A 19,822-nucleotide genomic window follows, 5' to 3' on the forward strand; every position below is an offset into this window, starting at 1 on the left:
GCGGACTCGCTGTCGTCAGGTCTGGGAGAGGAGCAGGAGAAGGAGAAGGAGAAGGAGGACAGGGAGAGGGACGGGAAGGCTGCCAACACAGAGAAGAAGAACAAGGAGAAAGACGGAGTCACCGAGACGTTGGGGTTCAGCGATAAAAACGGCGGCAGTAAGGGGAAGAAACGCAACCTGTCAGGTGAGAGAGAGCTAGCCTCGGTATTATTATCAGCCTACAGTCTGACAGCAGCTAGCTAACGGGGAGCTGCTGATTGATCTGGTATTCACTGGTTATTCAGCATTACTGCACTGTATGTGTGGTTATCTGTGTTGCTTGTGCACGCAGTTACAATCAGTTATTAAGTCTGTGCAGCTTGATCTCTCAGGAGCTAACTTCACTGTATCACCATAGCTACTGTTTCTGAAACACTGAGCTGAATGAAAGTAACGTTATGTAGCTCATTTATGTTACATGCATCCAAATTATAACCCCTCTGTCAGCACTCATTGCTGTGTGTAATCATGCAGGAGTCAAATAGGCCAGTTTGCTTCTCTGTCAAAGTGTTTCTTTGCACAGGCGCATTGAGGAGTGCTGCTGAGTGAGTGGGTAACGTTACATACTGCTGTAACGTTACATACTGCTGTAACGTTACATGCTGCTGAGTGGGTAACGTTACAGTATACGTTACATACTGCTGAGTGGGAAACGTTACAGTATACGTTACATACTGCTGAGTGGGTAACGTTACAGTATACGTTACATACTGCTGAGTGGGTAACGTTACAGTATACGTTACATACTGCTGAGTGGGAAACGTTACAGTATACGTTACATACTGCTGAGTGGGTAACGTTACAGTATACGTTACATGCTGCTGAGTGGGTAACGTTACATGCTGCTGAGTGGGTAACGTTACAGTATACGCTACATACTGCTGAGTGGGTAACGTTACATGCTGCTGAGTGGGAAACGTTACATACTGCTGAGTGGGAAACGTTACAGTATACGTTACATACTGCTGAGTGGGTAACGTTACAGTATACGCTACATACTGCTGAGTGGGTAACGTTACATGCTGCTGAGTGGGAAACGTTACATACTGCTGAGTGGGTAACGTTACAGTATACGTTACATGCTGCTGAGTGGGTAACGTTACATACTGCTGAGTGGGAAACGTTACAGTATACGTTACATACTGCTGAGTGGGTAACGTTACAGTATACGTTACATGCTGCTGAGTGGGTAACGTTACATGCTGCTGAGTGGGTAACGTTACAGTATACGTTACATACTGCTGAGTGGGTAACGTTACATGCTGCTGAGTGGGTAACGTTACAGTATACATTACATACTGATGAGTGGGTAACGTTACAGTATACGTTACATACTGCTGAGTGGGTAACGTTACATGTTGCTGAGTGGGTAACATTACATGCTGCTGGGTGGGTAACGTTACATGCTGCTGAGTGGGTAACGTTACATGCTGCTGAGTGGGTAACATTACATACTGCTGAGTGGGTAACGTTACAGTATACATTACATACTGCTGAGTGGGTAACGTTACATGCTGCTGAGTGGGTAACGTTACAGTATACGCTACATACTGCTGAGTGGGTAACGTTACATGCTGCTGAGTGGGTAACGTTACAGTATACGCTACATACTGCTGAGTGGGTAACGTTACATGCTGCTGAGTGGGTAACGTTACAGTATACGTTACATACTGCTGAGTGGGTAACGTTACATGCTGCTGAGTGGGTAACGTTACAGTATACATTACATACTGATGAGTGGGTAACGTTACAGTATACGTTACATACTGCTGAGTGGGTAACGTTACATGTTGCTGAGTGGGTAACGTTACATGCTGCTGGGTGGGTAACGTTACATGCTGCTGAGTGGGTAACGTTACATGCTGCTGAGTGGGTAACGTTACATGCTGCTGAGTGGGTAACGTTACAGTATACATTACATACTGATGAGTGGGTAACGTTACAGTATACGTTACATACTGCTGAGTGGGTAACGTTACATGTTGCTGAGTGGGTAACGTTACATGCTGCTGAGTGGGTAACGTTACATGCTGCTGAGTGGGTAACGTTACATGCTGCTGAGTGGGTAACATTACATACTGCTGAGTGGGTAACGTTACAGTATACATTACATACTGCTGAGTGGGTAACGTTACAGTATACGTTACATACTGCTGAGTGGGTAACGTTACATGTTGCTGAGTGGGTAACGTTACATGCTGCTGGGTGGGTAACGTTACATGCTGCTGAGTGGGTAACGTTACATGCTGCTGAGTGGGTAACGTTACATGCTGCTGAGTGGGTAACGTTACATGCTGCTGAGTGGGTAACGTTACAGTATACGTTACATACTGCTGAGTGGGTAACGTTACAGTATACGTTACATGCTGCTGAGTGGGTAACGTTACAGTATACATTACATACTGATGAGTGGGTAACGTTACAGTATACGTTACATACTGCTGAGTGGGTAACGTTACATGTTGCTGAGTGGGTAACGTTACATGCTGCTGAGTGGGTAACGTTACATGCTGCTGAGTGGGTAACATTACATACTGCTGAGTGGGTAACGTTACAGTATACATTACATACTGCTGAGTGGGTAACGTTACAGTATACGTTACATACTGCTGAGTGGGTAACGTTACATGTTGCTGAGTGGGTAACGTTACATGCTGCTGGGTGGGTAACGTTACATGCTGCTGAGTGGGTAACGTTACATGCTGCTGAGTGGGTAACGTTACATGCTGCTGAGTGGGTAACGTTACATGCTGCTGAGTGGGTAACGTTACAGTATACGTTACATACTGCTGAGTGGGTAACGTTACATGCTGCTGAGTGGGTAACGTTACAGTATACATTACATACTGCTGAGTGGGTAACGTTACAGTATACATTACATACTGCTGAGTGGGTAACGTTACAGTATACGTTACATACTGCTGAGTGGGTAACGTTACATGTTGCTGAGTGGGTAACGTTACATGCTGCTGAGTGGGTAACGTTACATGCTGCTGAGTGGGTAACGTTACATACTGCTGAGTGGGTAACATTACATGCTGCTGAGTGGGTAACGTTACATACTGCTGAGTGGGTAACGTTACATGTTGCTGAGTGGGTAACGTTACAGTATACGTTACATGCTGCTGGGTGGGTAACATTACATGCTGCTGAGTGGGTAACGTTACATGCTGCTGAGTGGGTAACGTTACATACTGCTGAGAGGGTAACGTTACATACTGCTGAGTGGGTAACGTTACATGCTGCTGAGTGGGTAACGTTACAGTATACGTTACATGCTGCTGGGTGGGTAACATTACATGCTGCTGAGTGGGTAACGTTACATGCTGCTGAGTGGGTAACGTTACATGCTGCTGAGTGGGTAACGTTACATACTGCTGAGAGGGTAACGTTACATACTGCTGAGTGGGTAACGTTACATACTGCTGAGAGGGTAACGTTACATGCTGCTGAGTGGGTAACGTTACATGCTGCTGAGTGGGTAATGTTACATACTGTATATAGGGACACAAGTATGTGGACAGAACATCCATTGTTCACATGGTGTACTTTTTCCTCTGGGGTCATTCTTCATGCTTTAAACTAGGCTCCAGTTAAAGCACTCCAATGATTTAGTATTGCACTTCCATAAAGTTAGTCCTTTTTCAAAGCAAACATTTTGACTGGACATGGTATGAAATGCACAGGTGTTACTGATAACAATAATCATGGCTCTGTTCCAGCAGATGAAATTAGCACCTCCCAAATACAGGGTAAATGTTGGCTCTGGCAGGTAAACAATTTCAGGTCACCTGCCACCATGGCAGATAGGTTAGGTTATATTAAGAAGTATTATATTTTAAAAGTAATTCCTAAATTAAAAATAGTCAGGGATTAAGGTTACCACTAAGGGTGGAAGAAAATATCGAAAAATATTAAGTATTGCAATTCATTGCAAGTCGATTCTAAAAAACCTTGTATTGATTTTATAATCAATAGTTTATGTGCAAAGATTAACTCAGTAAATGCAGATCCTACTAGTCTGATTGCATTAAAAAGGTAAGCTTTTTTTTTTACTCAGATTTTATGCATATGGCGGTGTGTTCTTTATACAATTACAATTTTCCTAAAATTAGATTTTAAAAATCTGAATATATTGCCTAGCTTACAGTATCGCAATATATTGAATCTTTACCCCTGTATCATGATACATATCGTATTGCCAGATTCAATAGTGTGCTTCATACTTTGTGTTTGATGAAGGCCTTTTGCTGTTTCAACCCAACAATGCTCCCCTGCACAAAGCAAAGCCCATAAAGAAAATGTTTATGCCAGTTTGGTGTAGAGGAACTTGACTGGCCTGCACAGAGCCCTGAACTCAACATCATCCAACAATTTTGGGACAAACCCCAGCTGTGAGCCGTGACTTATCAACCAACATCAGTCTCAGTCTCACCAGTAGGCCTTTTTCACAGAAGACATCGTTAGTGTTATTAGTAACACCTGTACATTTCTTAATGTGACAAGTCAAAATGTGTGCTGTGAGAAAGGCTTATGCTGTCGTGCCAGGATCCAAAAGTCTTTGGAAACTTTCCCAGAACAGTGAACTGTTGTAGCAGCGGGTTTATGGTTTTGGAATGAGATGTTCAACAATGACATATGGGTTTAGTATTTGGTTGTCCACATATATCTCGTCATATAGTGATGGTATTTTTTATCTTAATGCAAATTTTAACGGTTTCTTATTAGCTAAGGACTCCTCTTCGTTTGCAGTGAAAATACAGTTACCTCCTGTTAACGATGATTGAAGTCATCAAAGGTATCTAGGATGCTAGGTATCTTAACACCAAGGTGTGAGGCCTCATTGGCAGGTAAATTTCCCTTAGATATTTATTATTGAGGACAGAACTTGCCAAAATCCAAAATTAATAAATAAATAAATAAATGACTAGATAAATGAATAAATATGCCATTAAATGTACCACAAATAATATGAAAAATAAATGTAGGCATTCATTGATAAAATGTGGCATTGGTAATTATTTTAATTTGCTTTTTTTTCAATTTACATTTGTATCAAGTCTTCTATCTATCTACTATCCTGTTTAATTTTCCCTTTAATTTATTTTTATTAACTTTTATATTTACTTATTTTTTTATTTATTTTTTATTTATTTTACATTTATTTGTAAATGTATTTATTGTGTAAATGTATAAAGAAAGGAATACAGAAATAAATAAATACAGACAATTTAATCATGAATAAATACATTTAGAAATACATTTTAAAAATATGCAAAATGAAATACATAAATGTAAAAGTTAATAAAAATAAATAAAAGGGACAATTAATATCATAAATATCATCAGTCATTTCTTTATTTACTTATTCATTTTTTATTGTGGCAGGTTCTGTCCTCCATAGTAAGTTTCTGTATGTTATCAATACTTTTCCTTCTGTCCATTTCTGGCTCTAGACTTGTCTCTGGTCCGATTTATAACGACTGAGCTGACCAGAGGCTACTTCCTGGAACACAATGAGGCCAAATACACAGAGCGCAGAGAGAGGGTCTACACCTGCCTCCGCATCCCCAAGGAGCTTGAGAAGGTAAACACACAAACTGTGGGATTTTTTAGTGAAAGGCAAAAGTCAGGAATAAATAAATATTCTCCCTCTCTATGTCTGTCTCACATTTTCTCTCTTTAGTTGATGACATTCGGCTTCTTCCTCTGTCTGGATGCCTTCCTCTATGTGTTCACCCTGCTGCCCCTCAGGGTGATTCTGGCCCTTTTACGGCTTATCACGTTGCCTTGCTGTGGCGTCAGGTAAAGTATATGCTCAGGTATTAGGGATGCAAATTTAAATACATTTTCTGAATCGATCATTGGCCACATTAACAATTGATATTTGACTAATAATGAAACATCTTTTAATAAGCCTCTCATAGATTTGAATCAACACCCCTGTGATACAGTTTTAGCAAAGACCTAATTTTTTAGAGTCATAAAAGGCTATATTCATTGTAGAGCTGTTATATTAGCATGCATTATTGTATGATGTACAGATGTCGCTATTAATATGTCCTTCTTTGCAATACAAATAATAAAGGGAGACTGCAACTAACAATTATTTTCATTATCAGTTATTCTGCCAAATATTTTCTTGGAATTGTTTGGTCCATAAAACATCAGAAAATTGGGAAAATGGCCATTAAAACAAAACCAACAGTACAAAGATATTTAGTTTACTATAATGTGCGACAAGGAAAAGCAGCAAATCCTCACATGAAACCTCACTGGAACCATCAAATGTTTTCAAAAGCATTTTTGATTGTAAGTCTTAAGAGATAATCAAAAAAAGTTGCAGATACATTTTCTGATGATCGACTGAATGTTTTAGCTCTAAAGGAAAATATACGCTCCCAGTTTGAATGTGTTTGTACATCTGTACAAACCAGTGCTTCTCAATCAAAATGATTAGTCGATTAATCGTATGTTCATCAATAGAAAATTAACCAACAACAATGTTGATAAAATTCCAGATGTTTATTGTCACTCCGGTTATACAAGTACAATCGTGTTAAATGCTTTTACTGAGAGGCTCCATAATAGAAAGAAAATATATAGTAAATATACAAGGACATGTAAAATATAATACAATAAAATATGATAACAAAATATAACAAGCAATAAAAATATCCATTTAAGAAAATAAATAAATAAAAGTGGTTGCATATTGCCCAAGGGCTGGATTGCACTTTGTGAGTTGTGTGCGTGATTATCGATTGAGTTGGGTTGAAATCGTTCAAGTCATCATTCAAGCAAAAAGCTCTCTGGTTTTCACCTTCTCAGATGTGAGGATTTGCTTCTTTTCTCTATTTTAATAACACTATGAATTTCTTAGAATTTTTGACCAAAGATTTATTAGTTAAAAATTTAAAACAATACTCCTAGTACAAGCGATGAGTACAACATTGTTCTCAACCTCTAGAGGGCAGTAGAGTCATTCTTCACTTTGTTCAGACAGATGATAATCTCTTCTGTTCTTTCTTTAGTGAACATTTCTTCCATGTGTAATGTGTGTGTGTTTTAGTGGCTCCCGCCTGCTCCAGCCAGCCCAGGTGTGTGATGTGCTGAAAGGCTTCATTATGGTGCTGTGTTACTCTATGATGAGCTACGTGGATTACTCCATGATGTACCACCTCATCAGGGGACAGTCTGTCATCAAACTCTACATCATATACAACATGTTAGAGGTACACCCAGATAATACTGCTATAATTATGTTTATATAACTCTGATTGTACTGACAAGTGAGCCACCCAACTTATTCGCTCTCTTGCCTCCTCTTGTCCTTCCCCTGCTGTGTTGTCAGGTGGCAGACCGCCTGTTCTCATCATTTGGCCAGGACATCCTGGACGCCCTGTACTGGACAGCCACAGAACCAAAGGAGAAGAAGAGAGCGCACATAGGCGTGATCCCTCACTTCCTCATGGCTGTGCTCTACGTCTGTATCCTCACTGAGAAGGACCTGTGATTGTTGTTGACAGTCTGTGTAAATTATATCTACACATGTATTTCCCTACACACATGAGAGTTTAGCAGTCTGGGATGATAATTAATTTCTCAGCGTATGTTTCTTAAAACTGGCAGATGATCTTCTCAGTGTAGATGAAAAAGTAGTTGAGATTCAGCAGTGGCATTGCCTATTTCTCGCCTCAAATGTTTTCAGAAGCAGATTTTGATGGGTTGTTTAGATGAAATAACAGAAAGTTGTTGCTGTTTTCCTGTTTGAAACAGCAAGCAGAAAACCAGGGACCAATCAGGTGCACTCCACGATAGGGTACGTCACCGCTTGAGTGGCCAGTTGAGTGGAGCAGCGTATCCCCTAGTGTCCTCGCCGGATCTGGTGGACATGAATTGTTAGACTATTGGTTGGACAACAGAAGCAATTTGAAGATGTCAACTTGGGCTTTGAGAGGCATTTTCCACTATTGTTTGGTGATTTATTGACAAAACAATATGTCAATTAATTGAAAATAATCTGCAGATTAATCAATAATGAAATAGTTGCAACCTCTAACTGCTTTATTTCAGACTATTAGAAAGTGCACATTAGAACATTAGTACATCAGACTGAACACACAGCATGATATTCTTTACTGTAGTCGTCAGTTTATGTTTTTCCTCAGCATGTTTGTGTCCAGTTCTCCATGCCATCCTCATCATGGTTCAAGCCACCACTCTCAACGTAGCCTTCAACTCCCACAACAAGTCCCTGCTCACCATCATGATGTCAAACAACGTGAGTAGGATGCACACAGACACCTTTAAATCAATTAAAAGGGCATGCAGCATGAGTTCAGCCATGATATTTGTTTTTTTTTCTGCAGTTTGTGGAGATTAAAGGCAGCGTGTTCAAAAAGTTTGAAAAGAACAACCTTTTCCAGATGTCAAACAGCGGTAAGTGGCGAATGATACCTAAAAACAGACAAATATGTGCCGCAAAATCAGCGGTCTGTGGATATTTTGTCACTCAGCCTTTGAACTTGGTGATTTGGTGCAAGGTAAATTTATGGAATTGAGCTCAGCCGCAGTGAGTGCAAAGTAGGTTAATCCAGGCTTGATTTGTTTGTTTCCCACAGACATAAAAGAGAGGTTCACCAACTACATCCTCCTGCTCATCGTCTGTCTGAGAAACATGGAGCAGTTCTCATGGAACCCTGGTAACTAACGCAGCGCTGCACAGATAACGTAACATTACTGACATCTACCCACCTGGTTTATCTATATGACAGTTAGAAATCACATCACACTGCTCCTCACAGGCACATCCTGGGGTCTCCTTCAGTGAACTGACTTCTATATCTAATATAATACTTAATATTGACACTAATCAGTCTTTAATTTTTGTTTTTAGACCACTTGTGGGTGCTGTTTCCTGATGTAGTCATGGTGATTTTCTCAGAGGTTGCTGTGGATGTCGTGAAGCACGCCTTCATCACCAAATTCAATGACATCAGTGCTGATGTGAGTCCCTTTTTGCAACCAGTACTTTCACAGTTTATCCATTAAGTTGTGGCCATTTATTGTTGTTTTCAGAATAATTTGGGATATTCGGGAATGCCATCAGGTTATACACAAGTTGTGCTTAACATGTTTTAAGACCATTTTTATGAAGAAAAAACGTTTTATGTAGTTTAATATTTATTTTTTTTGTAGTATATGTTGTAGTATCTGTATATGAAAGGAAAGAGGACAGTATCAGTACCCTGTCCTATTCTTTGTCTTCTATTTTGGGGATAATCATGCTCTACATTTTGGAACTACAGCTCCCAGAATGCTGTGGGGTTTGTAAACAGGAAGTACAATGTCACCATGGATTCAGTTAGTTAGCTGTGGGCTACAACTTGAGCCCCTATTTTAGCCTATGTTTGTTTACATTTTGGCAAATTGGCACCATTAAAATGATGCCGAATTAGCTATTGGAAGTTCCACTTTGCAGTGTACTCATTGTTGTACAGATAGCTGTCACTGTTTTACTTTTATTCAGAAGAAAACTTAAAAACATGATGATTCTTGATCAAGTTCTGGAGTTATAAGGAGCACAATTTTTTTCTTTGAGTCTAATCAGATTTATGGACGTTTATTTGCGATGAACATTGGAGATAATGATGTGTCTGGAAAGTAAAAGTCACACTAGATCTCTGTGTGACTGTGAAAAAGTGTGATTTTTTACACTTAACTTAGTGTAATAGCTACTGCTAGTAATACCTACTGTAACAATGACTGATCAGTTTTGGATGTGGTTGCTTCACACTGAGCAAACTCCATCCACTGACGAAGACAGTGAGATGCAGTCAAAATCTCAGGAGAAAACTAGCAAGTGGACCTTGATGTTAAGATTATCTTGTTCATGTACTTTTTCAAATGTGAATGAATCTTTAAGCTTAACAGACTTGACTATATTCTGCCCTACACTGACTTACACTAGGTGTATTTCATTTGTTCTTGTTTCATCATGACTTTGTTTACTTCCCACCTCCTTCCCTCTTTGATTTCCTTCAAAGAGTTGTTACTTTGGTTATGTTACAGAATTTGACTCAACAGGAAGGGATTAACCCCTTTATCTCTAAAGTGTCAAACCTAATCACACAAACCTCACTCACACAAAGCTAGCGTTTAAGCACTTGTGTATCCATACTCATTCACATTTAATCCATGTGTGCTCATTTTAGTTTTTGTCTTTTTTTTTACGCTGGTTTTATCAAAATCAATTCGGTTCATCTCCTGCCACTACCCATACTGTACCTTCCCTTTTCATTAACACATAACAGATAAATATAACTCAGATACCCTCTGCTCATTCCAGATATGTCAGTAACTGTATATTTGTTTGATATTTTGTTAATTTACAGACTAATGTTGCGTTACTGTGTGTCGTTTTCCAGGTATACGGAGAATACAGAGCCAGCCTTGCCTTTGACCTTGTCAGCAGTCGACAGAAAAATGTGAGTGAAATGAGTTCAAATATCAGATTTCCTTCCAAACTAGACCAGAGTTTCAGGGTTGCTTTTTGGGGACGAAGGAAAGTGATGGATTTATACTTGTCTTATGAACTGTATTTTGTCATAATTAAAACAAATATTGTATATCATGATTCTTACATATCCCCACTCTGGTGCTGCACTGTGCTCCTGAAAGAGAATATACAGTACAAGTACATAATATTTCATATATAAATCAACATGATAACATGCACTTTCTCTAATTGCTAGGATCAAATTAGGTCACAGGTCATAAAAGTTTGAGAAACTCTTATTACGGGTAGAGCTGCAACGATTAGTCAACTAATCGATTAGTCGATCGACAGAAAAAAATGCCAAATATTTTAATAATCGATTTGTAGTTTCAGTGATTTTTTATGCAAAAATGGCAGAAAACGCTGTTGTTAGCCTCTCAAATACGGAAATTACCTGCTTTTCTCTGTTTTACATCATATTAAACTGATTATCTTTGGGTTTGGGACTGACTAAACAAGACATTTAAAGATATCACCTTAGACTTTGAGAAACTAGGATGAACATTTTTCACTATGTTCTGAAATTTTATAGACCAACCGATTAATCGAGGAAAATTATCGGCAGAATAATAGAATAAGTTAGTTGTGGCCCTAATTACGGTGGAGGGTTATGGATAAAATCTTCTGTTTATATTGTATATTGTATTGTTTATATTGTAATATCAGTACATTTTGTGACTTTGTACATTTTCGAGAAATTAAATTGTGCCAGTGAGCTAATTGCACTGCAATTTTAAAAAAATAATACAAGTCGACAAAACACCTGTGCTTGTTTTTATTTTCTTATTTTCTTGTGATTTCTTAAGTTGCAGTACGTTAAGCTCTCTTAGACAACATACTGTAGTTTATAGATAAACTACCTGGAAGGTAATGTCTCTATTTGTCTATTTCGGTAAATTGAATATATGAAAATCAACTACTTGAGTACTTTTTCACATTATAGCAAAAAAATCCTGCTACATTATCCACAATGTCCAAGTACAAGCAGAGATACTAAGTGTACAATCACCACGGTGTTAACAGTAGGATATTAATATAAACAGTAAACCCTCTGATGGATGACATATTTGTATTGTCTGGCTTTATATATGGCTGTACTGCCCACTCTTACTGCCAACTAGAGTTTTTCCATTATGTTATTATTTATTCTGCAAATGCTTTTCCATTACTAATCACTACATCTGTTTAAAGACTGAATGCCAAACAGACACTGATATTTGCAATATTGAGGAATTGTCCTCTAATCTTTCCTGATGTGACATATCATAATTTGACTAAGTATTGTTATGTAATGACTAATTGTAAAATGCATTGTTTGGGAAAGAAGAAGAATGTCTTGTTGATGCATTGTGCGAAAATGTCTTAAATGTATTTTCAGGCTTACACAGACTACAGTGACTCCGTATCCAGAAGAATGGGCTTCATCCCCCTTCCTTTAGCTCTGCTGGTCAGTCTCTGTTTATGAAAATATCCATTGCTGTTGATATTCTAATGTTGATTGTATAAACATTTTACATCTGATGACGTGTTTCTTTTTTTCAGTTGATCAGAGTCGTGACCAGCTCAGTGAAGATTCAGGGTTCGCTCTCCTTTATGTGTGTGCTGCTGTTTTACCTGGGGTAAATGTCAAGTGGTCTTTTACGAGTTTTGTACACACATTTGCAGTGTTATTAGTGTTTCTTAATGTGTGTATGTAGTTTTTAATGTTTGCCCTTTTTCACATATCCACATGTTTTGTGTGTGTGTGAGCAGGATGATCACTTTGAAGGTGCTCAACAGTATCATTCTGCTGGGGACATCTTGTATGTTTGTCAAAGAGGCCAACATGGAGGAAAAGCTCTCCGACCCTCCACCCTCCGCCGTCTCCAGCCGTGCAAACTCCAGAGCTAACCGCACCAAACACGTTCACATTTCACCGGAGCAAGGTAGCCATTTATCTCTCTCTCTCTCTATCTCTGAATCTGAAATCCCACCCTTCTTAGTTAAGTTAAGTTAAGTTAAGATAAGATATACGTTATTGTCCCCAAGGGGAACTTTTGCTTGGGCAATAGTGCTACGCACAGCTGCATCAACTTTAAACAATATATAGCCAACAAGATAAAGAACAAGTATTGTACAGTATTTCAGTGTTAAGCTAGTTAATCCTAGTGTTTCCAGATTCAAGATTCAATCATTTTTTTGCCATATCAACTGCAGTTGATTAGGAATTTGTTTATGTGCGCTCAACAACAAAACATATAATCACATAACACTCAAAACAAAACTTACTGCCACAATAACAATACAGTAACTACACAATAAATGCAAAAGTGCAACCAGATGGCTCAGGCCCTTAAAGTGACAAGTTAAAGTGCATGTGCTTGTTTATACAGCAGGTGAAGCATTTAGGATGCAGATTGCTTCAGGATAAGTGCTATTGTGGAAGCGGGATGTTTTAGTCCTAATACTGCGTAGTCTTTTACCCGAACGTAGAAGACTGAATAGAGTGTTTGCAGGGTGTGAGAAGTCCTTTAAAATGTTCAACCCTTTCCGCTGATGTGTGTTTTAAGTATGATAAAAGAAAAAAAAATGATCAGACTGTTATTTTGTTCAAACATGATCCTGTTTGGCTGTTTAGCTTGTTTGTATTTCAAATAGTATGTTTAAGAGAAAAGCTTTTATGTTGAGGACTAACCGATGTGTTTGGCAAGCATAACTTTATCTCAGGTAACATTGCTCGTGATGCTGTAGTGCAAGCCTCCCCAAATGTAACAGAACACAGCTGTTAATGTAACTTAATCATATATAGTAACATCCAGGATTGACTTTCATACAGAAATACAGTTGATGTGCTAGTTGTGATTGTGTTTTGTAACCTATACCCCACAAACTAATTTAGTTAGTTAATGATGTTCCTCTTGGCCTTAGAAGTAATGCTCAGTTACCACCCATCAACCTATCTAAAGACTGCTGAGTTTCAGTCTTACTACGGCCACATGCACTTCAACATGCAGAGAAATTCAAAGCTTCAGACTTGTTGTAGTTACAGTTGGTACGCTATGATTGGACAATTGTTCTTTGGTGGAGGGGTTTAGAGAACTGTCAGTTGTACTATGTATGTATTTATGTTCCTCAGCTGCTTGTAATAAACTCTACCACTCTCTCTCTAATAGAACCCACAACTGACAAAGGAGGAATATCACTGGCAGCAGACATTTCTCCGCCCGCCAACACGGCAGAGAGCTCTGCCCCAACACTCCCCAAGAGCGACTCGGACATTTTCCTAACGACGCCTGATGAGGAGGACGATGACAAAATCATCAACGCCGACACGGGACTGGAAGGGGAAAGAGTTGAACACAGAACGCCAAAGAAAGACTTGCTGGAAATAGACCGCTTCACCATCTGTGGCAACCGAATAGACTGAATGCCACATAAAACAACCAGTCAGTGTGACCTGGCAAAAGGTTCAGGGATCAGACGCGGGTCACTGAGCATGCTCAGACCAGACGTATTGTTGTGCACCTGACCCCTGGAGTATTTATTTATTTATTATTGACGAAACCAGCCAAGGCATAAAGCTGTTACTACGAGCATCAGATGATTCCGTCTGGTCCAGTCGGTGCCTCGTGAACCAGGTAGACTCCAAGGACGAGTCTTGGTTGTCCCGGCAACCTGCAGACATGCTTGCTGGTGACGACGATTGGGAGAAAACTGGCGTGCACATCTGGAGCAGAGCACGAAGAGAGAAACAAGAACTGCATATGTGTGGGTCAGCTGGACTTTGCGAGTACGTGTTCAAAAGCACAATCGTATATATGTACAGCGCAGAGTTGTTTTTAAAAAGAACAAAACTTGTCAATTTTTTTTACATTTTTTTTATTTCAAAAGCCTGAAAAATTTAAATATTTGAAAAGGAGTTTTTATGAATAATCTCAGATCTTTTTTCTAAAATCGACCTGCAGGTAACGGCCGAAATACATGGGGCACGGACGTGGTGCGACACTTCTGTCGCAGCATGCCTGCAGCAGAGCGCAGCCTTTATAATCAACTGAAGCTGCTACACTGAACACGGCATCGCGCTGCTCATCTCTATTTTCACAAGGGCTGTCCTCAACCAAAAAAAATCTTAGTCGACTAACACTCATACGATTTTGTCGACAGATCTGTAAAACTGAGTTTCTCCACAAAGAATCACACAAAAGCGCCACTTTAAATCTTGTGTTTACCAGAGATGTGCTCATAAGTTTCTTGGAAATAATTCATTCAGCATGAAAAAAGCATAAAAAACGACTAATCACCTAAAGAAATCTTAGTTGACTAAGACCAAAGTCTTTGTATTAGTCGACAGAGGGGGCAGCCCTAATTTTTACGTGGCTGGTCTATTTTTTTTCCTGCAATGCAGCCCTCCAACAGGTAAAACCTATATAGAACTGTGTAAAAAGCGAGTACATTTATTTAAAAATGATTAAAATAAATACCTCATTGTACCAGAGGCAATGCGATGCAGCAGAGCTTGTGGGTGATTTTACATTTCACATTAAAATGCGTATCCATGATCCTGTAGTTAAAGTTAAAGTTAATTAATTCAGCACCAGTTAATATAGCCTATGCTTCCAAACCCTGCATAACCAACTGCATTATATAATTCAAGCTCAATATGCACCCAGTGAAGCTATGAAACAACCACACGCTACAAAGACGGAGGCTGTGTAGCAGGAAAAAAATGACACGCCTCGCCCCGCCTACGTGACGCGTCACGTCCGTGCCCCGTGTATTTCGGTCGACACAAAATCACATTAACACATGGTTGAAATCTCCAAATTGTTCTGCAGACACACACACACACAACGACACATCATTGTTTAAAGTGAGTTACTGTGATGAGCCCAGATGTTCGTATAGCTGTCAGACATGGCAGCAGCGACACTACAGTCTGGCATGAGTGCAATGGCTTTGGTCACAGAAGCGATGTTTTCTTTTAGACATAGATAAAAGTTTGTAGGTTTTTAGTTTCATGCAATTTGTGTTGATATTGTTACTTTGAAGCACTGAGATAAGATGATGCCTCTTTGTAAAGACTCAAGTATTTATTTTGATGTGGACTCCAAGCCAGACAAGTTATTTCATTTTTATGTGATTTTTTCTTTTTTAATATGCTTCATGTGTACACTGATCATTCAAGCATGTAGCCTACAGATAATCACATGTTGGTGTAACACCACTGTGTTCTTCGTCTCATTTCAAATACATGGTGAGTGACACCAACACGTTCTCATCTCAACTTGTCACATACTGGTGCTTGGTCAGACCCCTTGGCGTTACTTTTCAGTCGCAATAACACGTGCTTAACGTTATTAATTAAACAAAACCACTTGCTAAGGTTCAGGCAACAAAACCACTTAGTTAGGTTTGGTAAAAAACTACATGGTTGGGCTTAAAATTACAGTGAAAATGTGACTTTACATTGTAGTTAATGGAAAGCCCGGTGCGTCTCATACCGGCGCTAAAGGGTGCTTGAGCGTTGGTATCAAATGCAGATGGGCGTGACAAAGTGTCTGTAATTTACGCTCTGGGAAAGAGAACGTGCTGGTGACACTGGCATACCAGCATCAATTCAACATGTTTTGCAGTTTGTTACCATTATCGTGACGGTGATATGAAAAATAATTCAGATTACATGTATGCAGGTGAAGTGTTCAAGGATACCTGAAGGCTGAGACACAGTGATGAGGATGAATCACCTCTAAATAACAAGAAACTAGGCAGAGGATCATATCAGCATTGTGTGAACCCAGCTATTTTTATTTGCCAGAGAGCTGTACAATAGGAAAAGTCAGGTTTGAACCCTAACACCTCTTCTTAACTGGAGGCAATGCGAATGAGCGAACATCAGATTGTTTCAGTTTATCCCAATGAAGATGTCCTTACCTTCTCCGTGCGTCAGCGAATGGGCAAAGCGATGTGTTGCTTGTTTAAAAAATCCGCTCACCCTGGCTTTATTTATGCAAGGTTTTGCGCACCTTCAACCTATTTTCACTGGTCAAAACCGACGCTGAAAGTAACTGACAGTTAATCAATATCACTCTCTCTATATAATAGTGTGACATCGCTTATAGTATATAGACAATTTTTCGCACTCCATTCACCCAAGTTTGCTCGCTTGCTGTATGTTAGGAAGAGGTGTTAAGGTTGCTGGCATTGTTTGGTGGTCATCAGCTGCTGTCTGTTATTGGAAGAAGCTCTTTCTAAATGCTTGTACCCAACAGTCTTAAGATGCTGTGAAAGCTGGAGGCACTGTTTGACGGATTCAATTTATCATATAACTCTGGTGTGAAGTGCCAGGAGCTGCATGTCCGGGGTAAAAGCATAAGCTCAACTTAGCCTCAAGTTTTGCCTCTCATGCCAATACCCATTTCATTACATTTGAGCCACGGTGCTAAACATTTGTTTTTTCAAAAAAGAAACACCTGGTGATCTTTGAAAAACCCAGATTTTAATACTTATTACACGGCTTTGTTGGATACTCGATTCTGATTGGTCAATCACAGCGTTCTACGGTCTGTTATTTCTTTATGGGCGCAGTTCTGATGTCGGTCTTTGGCGGACCGTTTTTGTGTCAAATTATTGATTTCTTACGTAAGTAGCCGTGTAATAAGCGGGATAATGTACAACTAACGGGTCATTGTTCTGAAATAAACCTTCGCGTCGGGGTGCCGCATCACCCTGTCGGGGTTTATTTCACAACAATGACCAAATCGCTGTACATTATCCCTTACATATTGCTGCTCCGAAGATATTTCCAGAATCTTCAAAAACTATAACAATCTGAATTAAAAGAAATATTCTGTTCGCTACACAATAATAAACATTTTTACTTGTTTCCCAAGTTGCAACTCTGTTTTCTTAATCCAAACTAGCCAAAAATAACATATCTCCTTGCTCGATTTGTACTTTATGAACCAAAATGTATTATTACACATACAGTATTTGTCTATATCGATGTTACTTTATATTATTTTAATTCTTTTTATATACTAAATATGTGTTTTGGTTTTTTTTCTCGCAAAATAAGTGAGAATATTATTCATTTCCGGCTACCTGGGAAGGAAATAGAGTTGCAACTTGGGAAATTAAATAGGCATTGCACAACATAAATTGTTCATAACAGGCGTGTAGAAGGAAAAACCCTTGACTGGGAGGCAAACAAAGAATCCCACACTGTTTATCACTAGTACTCTGGGTTTTTCAAAGATTGACAAGTATTTGTTGTTCAGAAAAAAAAGATGAGGGTACTACATGAGGGGCACAAACACAGGCAAAGTCCAACCTTACTATAGGAAGGACAGTCAATACCTGCAGTCTTGTGAGCAAAGGATTAAAAATGTGTATGCATTACAACAGAGCGATGTGTGTGCGTGCGTGTGTGTGAGAGATCATTTGCAGTGCATGGATGGATCTCACTTCCTAAAGACATACTATATGTATGAACCGAATATTTCGTTGTTTTTTTATTTTTCATGTACAACCCATCTATGTAACAAATCTCCTACGTGGTAGAAGGAGAATAAAACAGGATTTTGTTTTGTAACCCTTTCTCGTGTGATGTGTTGTGTGATCGTGTGTGTGTGTGTGTGACGGGAACAGTGGCGGGTGTTTCACTGAAAGTAGTCAGTGCCGGCTCTGTTCACAGGGCAAACACTGCAGTCCACTGTTCCCCCTGAATGGGCATTTGGAGGGGGTGTCTGTCATCACAGTCATTCACACACACAGGGGGACTTTTTTTTTTTTTCCAGGGTCCAACTCTGATAAATTATCTGCTTCTGGATACATGACTTGTGTTTTCCTGATTACGTCAACATACTTCACATTTACATTTAACCAGTGTAATATACTTCCATAGTGGTAAACTTCCATAGTGTAGTATATCGTAAAGTGTGTGAGCATGCGAGGATGAAAGAGACCGCTGACACATCAAAGACTTAAACCGGCTATAATGTTACTTTTTAACTGAACTTTGGGTTTTCCCTTTTTTGAACTCAAGCCCTGTGTGCTCGCCGAAATTTCACTAGCCTTGACCGTCTATCTGATCAACCTCAGAGCTGAAGGTCAGCTGCTCAGTGACCACAGTGTAGAGTCAATGACCTGCCTCACGTTCATACGAGAGACCCACTGAGATTATGTAAATAGTTGGATTCTCTCATAAACGGACGGCATAACGCTATCTGACCTCTACTGCTCAGGTGTAAAAACACAGACACACTTCAACTCTTGGCTGTATAAACATAAACATTATAGTCCGGCCCTATTCACAAATGATAGTGTGTCATCATTGGAGTCAATTACTGTGTCTCAAAATACATGACAGTGACGGTATAAAAAAGAAAGTATGTGATAAACAATATTATGTAGAAACCATGAATTTAAGTTAGCTGCATAACAATTATTTTCATTGTCGATTATTTTCTTGATTAATCCCTTACTTGTTTGGTCTATAAAATGTCAGAAAATGGTGAACAATGTGTTTCCCAAAGCCAAAGATGACCTTTGTCAAATGTCTTGTTTTGCCCACAACTCAAAGATATTCAGTTTACTGTCATAGAGGAGTAAAGAAACCAGAAAATATTCACATTTTAGAAGCTGAAATCACAGAATTATGACTTTTTATTTTTTGTTTTAATTACGCAAACTGATTAATCAATTATCAAAATCGTTGGTGATTAATTTAATGTTTGACAATTAATCGATTAATCGTTAAAGCTCTAATTTAAATGAAATGGTTGATATAGAACAGGTGCATGTTGATGTATTGTACAGTGACTTAATCTGGTGGTTAAATAAGGTTGACTGTTTATAACCTTTACAGTCATGTAAAAAATACTGAGTTACAAGTAAAAGTCATGCATTTAAATTTTTAGTGAAGTAAAAGTACTCATTTTAGCTCATTTCAGAATAATGTAGGCCATATTATATGATTGGAATGTGAATATTAATGCAATAATGTATACATCACTTTAATATTGCTATCTATCTTGGCCTAGTGGAGTAAAAAGAATAATATTTGACTCTGAATTGCAGTGGAGTAGATGTATTAAAGTATATATATATATATATATATATATATATATAGTAAAACGTATAATATTTGACTCTGAAATGCAGTGGAGTAGCTGTATTAAAATATATATATATATATATATATATATATATATATATATATATATATATATATATAGTAAAACG

General features: G+C 38.8%; 1 protein-coding gene across 1 annotated transcript in view; it reads left to right on the forward strand.

Moving 5' to 3' along the window:
• The window catches only part of tapt1b (transmembrane anterior posterior transformation 1b), a 14,811-nt gene extending 3 nt beyond the window's left edge, over positions 1–14,808 (forward strand). Inside the window, exons 1-14 of the mRNA XM_037765700.1 lie at positions 1–184; positions 5,496–5,626; positions 5,726–5,844; positions 7,112–7,274; positions 7,394–7,529; positions 8,226–8,323; positions 8,412–8,481; positions 8,664–8,744; positions 8,939–9,048; positions 10,470–10,529; positions 11,979–12,047; positions 12,143–12,219; positions 12,353–12,525; positions 13,753–14,808. The exon at positions 1–184 is cut by the window's left edge and continues 3 nt beyond it. Coding sequence (XP_037621628.1) covers positions 1–184; positions 5,496–5,626; positions 5,726–5,844; positions 7,112–7,274; positions 7,394–7,529; positions 8,226–8,323; positions 8,412–8,481; positions 8,664–8,744; positions 8,939–9,048; positions 10,470–10,529; positions 11,979–12,047; positions 12,143–12,219; positions 12,353–12,525; positions 13,753–14,006 — 1,725 coding nt within the window. The 3' untranslated portion in view covers positions 14,007–14,808. The remainder of the gene's footprint in view (positions 185–5,495; positions 5,627–5,725; positions 5,845–7,111; positions 7,275–7,393; positions 7,530–8,225; positions 8,324–8,411; positions 8,482–8,663; positions 8,745–8,938; positions 9,049–10,469; positions 10,530–11,978; positions 12,048–12,142; positions 12,220–12,352; positions 12,526–13,752) is intronic.
• The last annotated feature ends 5,014 nt before the right edge of the window (positions 14,809–19,822 follow it).

The sequence above is a fragment of the Sebastes umbrosus genome, chromosome 3 (assembly GCF_015220745.1).
Source record: "Sebastes umbrosus isolate fSebUmb1 chromosome 3, fSebUmb1.pri, whole genome shotgun sequence".
NCBI lineage: Eukaryota > Metazoa > Chordata > Actinopteri > Perciformes > Sebastidae > Sebastes > Sebastes umbrosus.